The 12,563-nt window shown below is 25.9% G+C and overlaps 5 protein-coding genes across 5 annotated transcripts; 3 read left to right on the top strand and 2 right to left on the bottom strand.

Moving 5' to 3' along the window:
• Window positions 1-308: 308 nt before the first annotated feature.
• Window positions 309-2,324, top strand: Phum_PHUM317210 (uncharacterized protein; the record flags this gene model as incomplete). Its single annotated transcript, XM_002427351.1, has 2 exons — window positions 309-330; window positions 397-2,324. The coding sequence occupies 2 exons, from the start codon at window positions 309-311 to the stop codon at window positions 2,322-2,324; spliced, it is 1,950 nt and encodes a 649-aa protein (XP_002427396.1).
• Window positions 2,325-3,362: 1,038 nt separating this feature from the next.
• Phum_PHUM317200 (DNA repair protein rad9, putative) lies at window positions 3,363-4,677 on the bottom strand (the record flags this gene model as incomplete). Its single annotated transcript, XM_002427350.1, has 3 exons — window positions 3,363-4,231; window positions 4,383-4,544; window positions 4,644-4,677. 3 exons carry the CDS (start codon window positions 4,675-4,677, stop codon window positions 3,363-3,365), a joined length of 1,065 nt encoding a protein of 354 aa, XP_002427395.1.
• A 120-nt stretch (window positions 4,678-4,797) lies between these two features.
• Phum_PHUM317190 (NADH-ubiquinone oxidoreductase 23 kDa subunit, putative) lies at window positions 4,798-5,893 on the top strand (the record flags this gene model as incomplete). Its single annotated transcript, XM_002427349.1, has 4 exons — window positions 4,798-4,834; window positions 5,125-5,268; window positions 5,382-5,554; window positions 5,633-5,893. The coding sequence occupies 4 exons, from the start codon at window positions 4,798-4,800 to the stop codon at window positions 5,891-5,893; spliced, it is 615 nt and encodes a 204-aa protein (XP_002427394.1).
• A 1,131-nt stretch (window positions 5,894-7,024) lies between these two features.
• On the bottom strand, window positions 7,025-8,785 carry Phum_PHUM317180 (vacuole membrane protein, putative; the record flags this gene model as incomplete). Its single annotated transcript, XM_002427348.1, has 6 exons — window positions 7,025-7,171; window positions 7,251-7,532; window positions 7,622-7,702; window positions 7,802-8,030; window positions 8,170-8,360; window positions 8,483-8,785. 6 exons carry the CDS (start codon window positions 8,783-8,785, stop codon window positions 7,025-7,027), a joined length of 1,233 nt encoding a protein of 410 aa, XP_002427393.1.
• Window positions 8,786-11,496: 2,711 nt separating this feature from the next.
• On the top strand, window positions 11,497-12,529 carry Phum_PHUM317170 (uncharacterized protein; the record flags this gene model as incomplete). Its single annotated transcript, XM_002427347.1, has 3 exons — window positions 11,497-12,008; window positions 12,087-12,462; window positions 12,494-12,529. 3 exons carry the CDS (start codon window positions 11,497-11,499, stop codon window positions 12,527-12,529), a joined length of 924 nt encoding a protein of 307 aa, XP_002427392.1.
• Window positions 12,530-12,563: the final 34 nt, after the last annotated feature.

The raw sequence follows: 12,563 nt of genomic DNA, 5'->3' as shown, positions 1-12,563 counted from the left end.
AATGAGGATATTTTTGTAAAAATTAATGGGGGGGAGGGGAGTGCGGTGACGTGTGTGTGTCTGTTGCGATTTCGATGCGTTTCAAATAATTTCGAATGAAAACACGAAAAGCGAATGTGAAAGATTCACTTTGAAATAAAATACGTGCGAAGGGGGGGGCCGACGTGGGGGAGGGGGAGGGGGAAAGGAAAATTCTCTTAAGTTAAAATAAATGTAGAGAAAAAATTAAATTTAATAAAATTATTAAGGGTAGAAGAAATTTGAGGATGTAAAAGATATTTAGTTGGTTTCGTTACGTGTTATTGAAAATGGAAAGGAAAATTGAAAAAGGTTAAACAATTAGAGAGAGAGAGATGAGGAAAATTAATAATTTTCTTTTTGTTTTCTTTAAAACAGGTTTTACGGATTCGTCTGACGACGAAGAAAATAAATATTTCGAAGAAGGAAAATACAATTCGTGCGGTAAAGAATTGAAAAATTTAATTAAACCGAAGGTGGAAAATCTTTCGAAATCGAAAGATGTCGTCGTCGAAGTTAAATATCAAGATCGAAAATTTTCATCCAACTCTCGTTTGGCGAGAGAGAAATTACTCGAACATTTGGAAGAAAATTTGAAAAAAAATGACGTGGAAAGAGGGACGGGTGGAAAATTCGATGGAGGATCGTTACCGTTGGTGGACCCCGTTTTAAAAATGAGGATAGTCAATCCTTTGGTTTCGTCGACGGTTTTAAAAGAAAAAATGATCGGAAGGGTGTCGATAAGCACGTCGAGTATAAAAAATTTTATAAAAACGGAAAATTATAAAAATACGGATTGGGTCACGGGGGGAGTCATTGTAAATAAAATTTGTAAAACGTCACAAAAAGGAAATCAATATTGCATATGGAATTTAACGGATTTACACGGCGACATAAAAACAATAACGGTTTTCCTTTTCGGTACGGCATATAATGAATTTTGGAAAACGTCCGTCGGAATCGTTGTCGGAATATTAAATCCTGCCGTAATGGAAGGAAATGAAAAGTCGGAAGCCACGCTCAAAGTGGATAATTCATATAAATTATTACTCATGGGAACGTCGAAAGACTACGGGATATGCAAAAGCAAAAAGAAAAATGGCGAAAATTGTTACGGAGTCGTAAACAAAGACAAATGCGAGTATTGTAATTATCATTTGAAAAAGGAATACACGAAAGCGAGCAGACGATCCGATCTCATACCCCCGAAAGTATCGGCCAACATAAATAATTTTAGAAAAAATACTGTTAATAATAATAATAATAAGAAAAATATATTCGGAAACGTTGGTAAATCATTTACGGGTATCAGGGGTAAGAAAAGTTTTAAAAACGTGGAAAAAGATCAAAACAGGTTGAAATCCTTGTCGGATTTTCACGCGCCGATGACGAGTTCGACTCCGCTAACGCAAAAGAAAAACATCATCAACCACGTGGAAAATCCACGTGAAAATGTTATGAATTTTCCTTCGGTAGTGATGAAACCGGAAGAGTCGAAAAGGGAAAACGAAATGATAAATTTAAACGTTCCAATAACGAAAAAAGAAAGAAATGCGGCGAGAATTCAAGCATTGAATTACGTTCGTAAGCACGGACCCATAAAAAGAATCGAGGAAGGAGTAGGGGGTGGCGGTGGAAAACAGAAAAGAACACCGGAACAAATAAAAATGATTAAAAGAAAATTAGAAGAAATGGAAGAGAAAGAAGGAGAGAAATGTAAAAAAATGAAAGGAGAAAAAGAAGGATCCGACGTGGCGGAAAATGATTCGGACAAAAAAAAAAAATTGGAAAAAATCGGAATGACGGAGAAATTTTTCCAATTGATGAATTCCGAAGTGAAAAATAAAGATTTATTAAACACGGCGGAAACGGAAATGCGGGAAAAATATTTCAACAAGTTGGAAACGAGAGAAAAAATGGAAGATAAAATGGCGTCGATATATAAAATGGAATGCAACGCCGTCATTTGTTTAAAATGCAATTACAAAACATTTTCCGCGTCGGAAATGTGCAAAAGAGATAAACACCCGTTGAAAGTCGTCAAAGCGACGAAAAGATTTTGGAAATGCGGAAAATGTTCGTACAGGACCGTAACCCTCGAATTGGTACCCCTCGTGTCGTGTAAGAATTGCGGGGGTTCGAAATGGGAAAGAACGAGTTTGATGCCGGAAAAAGGACCGAATTTAAACGTGGAACCTCTTTCCCTGAGAGGATTCGAAGAAAAATTTATCGGTTCGACGATTGGTAGAAAAGCAAATTTGAATTTGTTGGTACCGGAAGAAAGTTCGTGTCGTCACGGGAAGTGATTTCAGTAAACGGCGCCAAAATAATCGTTTCGAAATAATTTAATTAGAATCGAATTTTACCAAATGATGACAAATCGATAAAATAAATTTATTGATCATTATTGATTTATTAATATTCCAATCGGAATTTTAATAAATAAATTATTACTTTTTATAAATTTCTATGAATTTTTTTTACCCGAATTCCAAAATAAAATAATAATAATAATAATAACGAAACTAATTTAAGTGGAAAGAAATTTAACACTTTTTTTTTTTTCTTTTTGGATTTAATGATAAAATAAAACGAGAAAAAAAGGAAAATTTTTTTTTTCTAATTTTCCACAGAGAGAAAATATTTTTCCCAGTTAAAAAAAAAAATTAACGAGGAAAAAGTAAATAAGAAACCATGTAAGAGTCAATAAACTTGAAGAATTTTTCTTTAAATGACTTCTCATTCACATCTGAATTTTCGGTTATACAAATATTATTATGACAAAAAAAAAGAAAAGAAAATTATTTGATGATTTTCTAGGACGTACAACTTTTCCTTTGACCTTTGAGCAAACATTTTTTTTTTTACGACTTATTTACATTCGAAAACAGTTTCCTTTATTATTATTTCTTTTCTCCCTCTCTCTCTCTCTCTCCTTCCTGCATGATGTATTTTAAGTTAGAATAATTGAGAAAAAAAAATATTTTAAATGTGTTTGAATATAATAATTTGAGAAAGAGAGAGATAAAGTGAAAAAATTATTTTATTAAACTTTTGAAAAAATTTTTTTCCCTATTTTTGTTTCGAATAAATCATAAATAAATAAATAAATAAATTACAACAAAAACAAATAAAATTTTTTATTTTGAATGGCAATATTACTGTTTATTAAATATTATTCTTTGGTATCAAGTATTAAAGCATATGTCTACAATTTCACTCGATTTAACAATTAAAAGAAAATTTTTTTGTAAATGTGATGATGAACTATAACAAATTCCTATTTTTAACAGTTTTTTTTTTTAACAATAAAAGAAAAAATTTTACAATGAGGAAAATAAAAATCAACAATCAGAATCTGATTCTGGTACTAATATAACACTATAACCTGGTAAATTTTCAACATAATGTTCTTCTTTTTCAAAACATTCTCTAAATACATTATTTAATCTATCACTATTCGAATTATTTTCGCTTGATTCGATAATTGGCATATCAACATGATCACCATTTAAAAATTGATTTGTTTCATTATTTGTTTCAAAATTTGTTTCAATTTTGTTTTGAGTACTATCACTATTATTTGTTGTAGGCACACTTAAATTGTCCAAAGATGAATTATCATCACCGGAAAGAGTCGAGACAACAATGTTAACTTCGAAAACATCATCTTTTATAACAAACACAATCGGTTTACTGCACACGCTAAAGTTAGCCGTTAGTGGTAATGAAACACTATCGGAAAATAATAAAACAGCTCTTAATTCTTTTAAACAAAATGTCACTTCAGTTTCATTATCTATTTTATAATTGTCAAATTCATCTTTGTTAACGCATATTTCTGTTCTTATATCATTGCATTCGTTTTCCACTTCTGAAAAATTTTTTATTATTATTTGATTTTTAGCAACTTTCCATGTGATTTCATCGTGATGATTTTGAAAATTATTTAAAATTTCACCAACAATTTTTGGCTGTATTGTTATGCTGTTGGGAGTTGATTCTTTCATGTAATATGCCTGAAGAGCTTCACATTCGATAACAGGTATGTTAAAAGTCTTGTTAACTCCTTTTTTATATTTAATAATAAATATAACATTGTCGCTGTCTGGTAAAAATTGAATTTGTATCGATTCAGTTATTTTTTCAAGAGACATGGGAGATTTAAATACATTCAATGCAGATCTCATTGAAATTTGACATGTTAAAGAATCTGAAAAAAAAATAATAATTTTAAACCGTTTTAAAATGTTATCACAAAATGAAAACATTACAACAATTGTAAAATGGTTTTAATTAACATGGAAATAAATTTTTAAATTATTTATTATTTAACACGGTATTGACAAATTATCATTACTCACCATATCTTCTTTCGGTTTGAAAAAATAAAAAAAAGTCAGAAGAAAAACAAAATGAAGCATATGCCGTTTTAGATGAGTTAACAGTCCTAAAAAATAAATCATTATCCGTTGCTTCTATGTATAACTCATCACCAAGTTTTGCTAAAGAATGTATGGCTCTACCTAAAACTTTCACATAAAAATTAATTATCAATAATAATAATAATAATAAAAACAAAACGAAAATTATTAAAGTTAATTAAATATAAATAAAAAACTAACTTTTTACATTCGGCCCTGGTATAACACACTTCATAATAATAAATTAAAATTATAAAAATAAATTTGACAGTAACAGTTTTTACAATTCATAATTTTTTTCTCAAAGGTTGGCTATATTAAAAAAGCAGAAAACTTTTGAATTGAATTAGACAAAATGGCGTTAATGAAGTTATTTTCGTTAACTAAGTCAAGTAAATATCATTTTAATTTTATTATCGATAATATAATAAATAGGGTGTTTAAAATTTATAATTACAAAAAATAAATATATATTTATCGTATCGTAGATTTAAATAAGTCAAAAGCCTTTTTTTTTTTTTTTTTAAAAAAAAAATTTACATATTAAAGATATTTTGTACAAAAAATAATTTAATTGAGTATAGAAAAAGTCTTTTAAATTTTTGTGTTAAAAATATTTTTTTGAAATTTATAAATAAGTTTATTAAAATAATATTTTTTTCAATATTAAAAATTTTTTTAGCGTTCACTCCTGCAATCTCACTTGGAATTAGAAATTGTAGCTATAAAGTAGTAAGAAGTCCAAATAAACTACCAGAAGAACACACATATGCAGAAATTACGGATGATTTTGTTAAAAAAGTTTTACTACATGAATTCCTTCAAGGTTAGAAACAAAAATTAATTTATTGTCAAATTATATTCATATAAAAAAATTAAGTAATGTGTTCTCTTATACTTACTTTTACCTAACGAAAAATGTGTTTTTTTTTTTTTGAGGTTTGAGTATTGTTTTTGGTACAACATTTAAAGAACCAGCCACAATTAATTATCCTTTTGAAAAAGGACCATTAAGCCCAAGGTTTAGAGGTGAACATGCTTTAAGAAGATATCCATCTGGTGAAGAAAGATGCATTGCATGTAAATTGTGTGAAGCAATATGTCCAGCTCAGGTAAAAAACTTAAAAATTTTTAACATTAAAACAAATAATAATAATAATCAATAATATTACCTGTTTGTAAAAAATTAGGCGATAACTATTGAAGCAGAAGAAAGATCGGATGGAAGTCGAAGAACGACTAGGTACGATATCGATATGACAAAATGTATATATTGTGGATTTTGTCAAGAAGCTTGTCCAGTTGATGCAATTGTCGAAGGGCCAAATTTTGAATATTCAACATTCACCCATGAAGAATTATTGTACAACAAAGAAAAACTTCTTGATAATGGTGATAAATGGGAAGTAGAAATAGCAGCCAACATTGAAGCTGATCATTTATATAGATAATTTTTCTTAATATTAATTCTTTATAGACACAGAAAAAAAAAAAAGCTATATAACAAGTTTGAAAAAGTACATTAAATTTTAAATAATATATATATAAATATTTAAATAAAATGAATATTTATTTAATTTTTACACCGACAACAACAAACCAATTCCTATCATTTCATTTTTTCTATGTAATTCTCATAGCCATTTTTTTTTTTTTTTTTTTACAAGAAGTATCAATTCAAGCTTACAATTCAGATAAATAAAAATTAATTAATTTTATATTATTATTAAATAAAAGATAAAAATAAAAGTTTTAATTTAATTCTGTTTTTAATTTATCAAAAAAAATCACAATTTAAAAAAAAAAAATAATAATAATAAAGAAACATGGAATGAAAGTAAAATTAAAAAATAAGGCGGCAAACGCACAAATATTTTTTAAATTTTTTTCATTAATTATTCTTTTTTTTTTTTTTTTTGGAAAATAATAATAATTTTAAAACAATATTTTTTTGTTTTATTTTTTCGAAAAAAGGAAAAAAATTATTAATAATAATAATAATAATACGACGGCTAATAATTGGGTTTTTTTTTTTTTTTTTTTTGTTGGGGGGGGGGCTACAACCAACAAATTTAAATCTTGTAATTAATTAATTAATTAATATGACAAAAACAAACACAAAATTTTTTTTTAAAGGGAAAATAATATTTATATATATATATATTATGAGGAATGTATTTTTTTTTTTTTATTTAAATTTTGTAAAATCTACAAAAATTATTATTTTTTTCCATCATTATTATTAATGAAAATTTTCCATTGTTAAATCCTATACCTTTTTAATTTTTTTTTTTTTTTTGTTTCCCTTTTTTATTATTAACGATTTAATACAAAAGGGAAAAACATGAACATCATCCACCTTAATTACTAAATAAAAATGATTTTCCTATAAACCTCCCAAATAATTATTATTATTATTATTTAAACAATTAAGCAGCATAATATATATTTAGCATTTAAACTGTTTTCGTTTGTACAACTTTTTTTTTTTTTTGCATACCTAAAAACCTAAAGTCCGTCGTAATACTGTAAAACTAATAATATTTTTTTCTGTTTTTTTTTTTTTTTTTTTTAACAAAATACTAATCTTTTGTCTGTTTAGCTTTTTTTTCTTTGCATATTCTCTTGTAGTGACTTTGTGCTAATGAATTAATTATAGACAGTATAAAATATATAACCATGGCTATGACAAATTTTTCAAATATGGAAGCTAATAAATTTCCTCCTTCCTGTAAAAGAAAAATAAATACATTTTAACCATTTTTAATTAATTTTTTTTTTTTAAATTTCAAACGTAACGATATTTACCACGTGTGCTTCAGATTCCGAACGCCTGTGAAGTTTTAATTTTTGCCTAATTAAAAAATCTTTGAAAGGTTCTTGAAGTTTATGACCTATCGAAGGAACGTATCCGAGAAATCCGACAGCTTTTTCCACGAGCGATTCATTAAAAGCAATTATAACGAACATTTTTTGTATGTGCATTTTAATGACGGCTTTTCCCAAAACCGTCGCTCCAAAAAATGTCCAGAAGGGGACTAGAAAATGACCGCAGGTAATTCCCGCCAAATCGAATAACGGATTTGGAATCTGAAAATGACAAATTTCATAAAGTATTCGTAACGGTTTTTTTTTTTTTTTCATAGGTTTCTCGCACTGAAAAAAAAATATTTACTCACCGAAGCACAAGCTAATATTCCTAAAAATCCAACTTTTTCAACCAATTTTTCTACAAATAATTTGGCACGATCGAGCATGCTCTGAAAGAAAAACATTATTATTATTATTATTATTATTATTATTATTATTATTTCATCATCTACTTGTTACATTTTTTAAAAATTTAAGTGTTTACTTACCAAAGAATCGGAATTTTGTTTCTTCTTTCTAAGTTCTTCGAACTCCTTCAGATCTTCTTTATCATCTGGATCGTATCCAGATAATCTGGCAGCTCGAGCCATAAAATATGGTGGTAATTCACCTAGAGCAGTTCCAACTCCCCACATCATGGCTTCTAATCTAACTTTTGACATGATATTAAATATGCTTGGCCCCCACCTGACATCATTTCTTTCAGGGCATATTATTCTACAAGTAATAAGCACTTATAAGAATTTTCTTTTTTTTTTTTTTTTCAAAGACAACAAATGAAAAATTTCAAAATGATGATGATGATGATGATGATGATGATGATCAATAAATGTTACATAAATTAATGATATCATACTCATCGGGATAAGGAGGCTCTGGAAAATTGAGCGATCCACATTCATAAGCGGCTAAAGTTACAGATGCTATGTGGGGTCCCAAATACAGTAGAAATGTATGAAGACCAGTACCTAAACCGACAGATGATAAAATTCCAAGACCTAACCAATATAAACACCAAATTGCTTTTCCTTTGACTAGCTGACAATACTAAAAAAAAAAAAAAATTTAAAAACATAATTAATTTTCAAAATACCAATCGAAATGAAAAATGTTTTCGTTTACAAATTTCATTTTGGCAAAAAAAAAAAAAAAAAAAAAAGAAAACTTACAATTTGATGAGGTCCATCCGTATGAAGTAACATGTAAAATAAACCTAACAAAGCAGAAGAAATAATGACGGTTGCCTTGTATTTTTTCGCCTTTTCACCAAATGTTATTCTATTATAATTTAATTCTCTTGTGAAATAAATTAAAGTTTGAACGGGTCGACGCCATAAAACAATTTTTTCACGTTCGATTTTCTCTTCACCCTTTTTCATATGTCCAAATTTTTTTGTGGTGTTTGATTTTTGAGTTGCGCCATTTGCTTGATGACTATTGTAAACGTCGGTTTTTTTTTTAACAGAGGCCATCACATTTCCTAGTTTATGCAACTGAAAATAAAAATACATATTTTTATATATATATTATTTTTATAAAAATAAATAAATTTACAAGACATGCCATTTTTTTTCTCTCTTATTTACATATTAATTCCAATTTTCTATGTATGATTTTCATGGAAAACAAATAAGTAATAATAATAATACCTTGATAGCGATTGTGTAAGCAAACAAAACAAAAAAAAATTATTAAAAGAAACAAACAATTGTGCTTAAATATGCAATTTTCAATCAGGCTGCTCCAAAGAAATTTTATAAATCAGCAAAAGGTATTTAAAATAATAAGGCGATAACTGAAAACTATGTTTGTTTCATTACAATTCGATTCTTTTTTTTTTTTTTTTTTTTAATCAATAGCAATAAAATTATAAAATTAAATATATTTTTTAATTTGATGAGTCAATGCAATGTATTTTATTTTTTAGTTCCTAAAATTTTAAATTTTTTATCTGTAATTTTACATTTAGATAAATCGATAAATAATTTCAAATCTTCTCATACATATATATACATATATATATACTATCACTAAATTTTATAAAATAATTTACTTTTTGTAAAAAAAATTACAATTTAACAATTATAATCCATTTTTTAAAATAAAATAATATAATCAAATAATACAATATGTAATTTTTCATTCTTAAATTTATTTATCGATAAAAGTTTTGCATAAATAAAAGTATGAAGAGTTGACTACGTATACGAAAAAAAAAAAAAAAAAAGTATTTAATCGCATGCACAAGTTATTAATTCATGCTTTTGCTCTAATCATAGTCATACCAATTCATTTTTTGTTCCAGTTAATTTATTTCCATTTCTTTTATTATTATTATTATTATTTAACTTAGACACATCTTCAAGTGATGACATTTTTTTTATATTTGTTATTTTTTCATTATTTTGTTTTTTGTATTCATTCGAATCCAAATCTCTTTTTTTTAATATCCCACTCGTTTTCGATTTAGATTTTAATTTTTTAGATCCCATTGTCTTTAATTATATTGTATTCTTGCATATATATATATAATAACTAATTTTTAAATAAGTATCACTTAGTTTAATAAAAAAAAAAAAAAAAAAAATTTTTTTACATCTAACGATTGAATTAAATTTAAAAAAAAAAAAAAAAAAAACAAAAAGGGGGGGGACTGATAATACATTCAAAGCAATTAAATTTATAACCAAGCAAGTTTCTATTTTTAAAAAAAAAACCTTGAAAATATTTGGGTTTTCTCAACTTGTGAATCATACCTTTTAATTGACTTTTTTTAAAAATATATATCGCTTATTTGTCATGATGGTTTATTAAAAAATTTTAGCTTTTGTTTAAAAAAACTTACTATTTTAAATAGTATTATTATTTTGAATCATTTTGAAAATTTTTTTGTATTTAATAAATGAATAGGTTGCACTACTGACATAAATAATTAATGAAAAAAAAAATTGTTACTTTATTTACTATTTGTAATTAATTACAGATTAACTAGGATTTTACTGGTGCTCTAATAAATTATACTGTAATTAAAAATTTTTAATTACCCTAATACATAGGTTATATTTTACAAACATAATATTGTAAAATAATAATAATAATAATGTTAGACACTAAAAAATTAACAGGCTATTCGAAATTTTTTTTAAATAATGACAATAAAGTGAAAGCTACTCAAATAAAAATTTAAGAACCAAGAAGAAAGGTTTTAAATAAAATTGTTCACATGTTGTAATATTGAGTAATAAAAAAAAAGAAAATAAAAAATTTCAACAAAAAAAAAAAATTTTTAACATAAAAATTAACGACAGAAGAAATAATTTAAAAAAAAAAAAATAAATAAATTCATCAATTATTTATAATTAACTTAACGTACCTGTAAAAAAAAAAAAAAAAAAAAAAAATCGGTAAACTATCACGATTACTTTGGTTAAATCAAATCCGGAATGAACGGCACAATTAATTTAAAAATTATTAGTAATTATATAGTTTAAATGACTAAAATTTACTAATTTTGTTTACAAAATAAATAATTTTTTTTAAACAAGTTAACTATTTTTGTCTGATTGTATTTACTTTCAAAAAAAATTATCATTAACGTGCCATTTTTTTCGAAATTCACTTGTTATTATCATTCTGCTGCATGGATCAGTTTAGCCAACTTTGACATTTGATTTAAATAAGCAGGTGTACTTAATTAAATAATAAAAATATTTTCCAACTACAAATAGCAAAATTTAAAAAATTTTACTTATTGGCGACTTTTATAAATTAAAATTGATCTTATTAATATATATTTTTATTTACAATAACCAAATGTTTTAATTTTAATTCCTTAAAAAAAAAAAAAAAAAAAAAATTTACAAAGTATCTATTAAAAATCATGACTTTAAGTTTTTTTATTTATAAAATTTTTTAATTTAAGTTTAGTTTAAAAATAAAAAAAATTAAAATTATTAAATTTTAGCATATTAATTGATTTTTTTAAAAAATTTCCCGGTGTTTTCGGGCTATTTTTTGTTAGATTCAAAGAATAAAAAAATTTTCATATTCTATGACTTTATCGGCATAAAATAACAGATTAAAATTTTTAATGTTGGCAAATCTGAACTTATTATTTTTTAGTGGTTTGTGTTTTTTATCTTAATATATTTATATATATTTTCTCGTAATTTCTGCCATAATAATGCCACTGGTAGATTACGGTAGTAGTGACGAAGAGAGTGACGAAGAAGTACAAAATAATGAAGTAAAATTAAATAAGACTTCAATATGTGAAAATAGTGAATCTGTAAATAATGTAAATAATTCTACTTCCTCTAATATTTCATCAAATTCAAACGAATCATTATTTTCAGCCCTTCCAAAACCCCGAAATAATCTTTCTTTGATCATGGACGACAGTTTACTATCAAGTTTGGCATTTAATAAAAAAGTTGTTGTTAATAAAAATAAAAAGTCTGAAAAAGAAGTTGTTCAAATATCCGTACCTTCAATATCGGATTTTAATGATGATGATGATGATAAGCCCCAAAGCAAAAAACCCAAATTAATTAGTAAAAATGCTGGATTACTTTCTGTTTTACCACCACCTAAAAATGTCAATAATAACTTAATTCCTAAAAGCATTTCACAAATTAAAAAAAGTCAAAGTGATAATTCTCGTGTAATTAATAAGTTTCTTAAAAAACCCAAATTGTCGGACAATGATAAAAATAATGGTGGTGATGATGATGACGATGATGAAACATTATCTGGTAATTCATTTTTTGGAAGTAGTTTAAGTGAATCCAGTAATAATGTTGAAATGATAAGTGACAAAAGTTTAAATAATGAAACACCTACAAACTACATGATCGAAAATCAATTTGAAACACAAGAAAATGTTTTTAGTAGTCCATTACCATCAGCAGATACATACTATCCTCAAAATGTGGAGGAAGATCCTAATTCGTTTGTTCCAAGTGCAGAAGACAATGAAGAATCAATTCCAGAAAATGAACTAGGTTTAGATGAGAAAGCACTTCAAATATTATGCGGGGGCAAAAAGAAAAGGCAACAAATACCTATGAATATTATTGATTTATCTGGCGAACAAATAATGCCAGATTCCAAAGAATGGCTATTAAAACAATTATCAGAGGAGAAAAAAGTAAGAAATCACAGTCATAAAAAGGGTCAAGGTCCATCTACTCAACAAAGAAGGAAACATCAAATAACATATTTGGCTTATCAAGCCAAAGCTCAAGAACT

This window comes from Pediculus humanus, genomic scaffold (genome assembly GCF_000006295.1).
Source record: "Pediculus humanus corporis 1103172107723 genomic scaffold, whole genome shotgun sequence".
Taxonomy (NCBI): domain Eukaryota; kingdom Metazoa; phylum Arthropoda; class Insecta; order Psocodea; family Pediculidae; genus Pediculus; species Pediculus humanus.
Note: the sequence above shows the minus strand (reverse complement) of the source record. Positions and strands in the feature narration are given on the sequence as shown.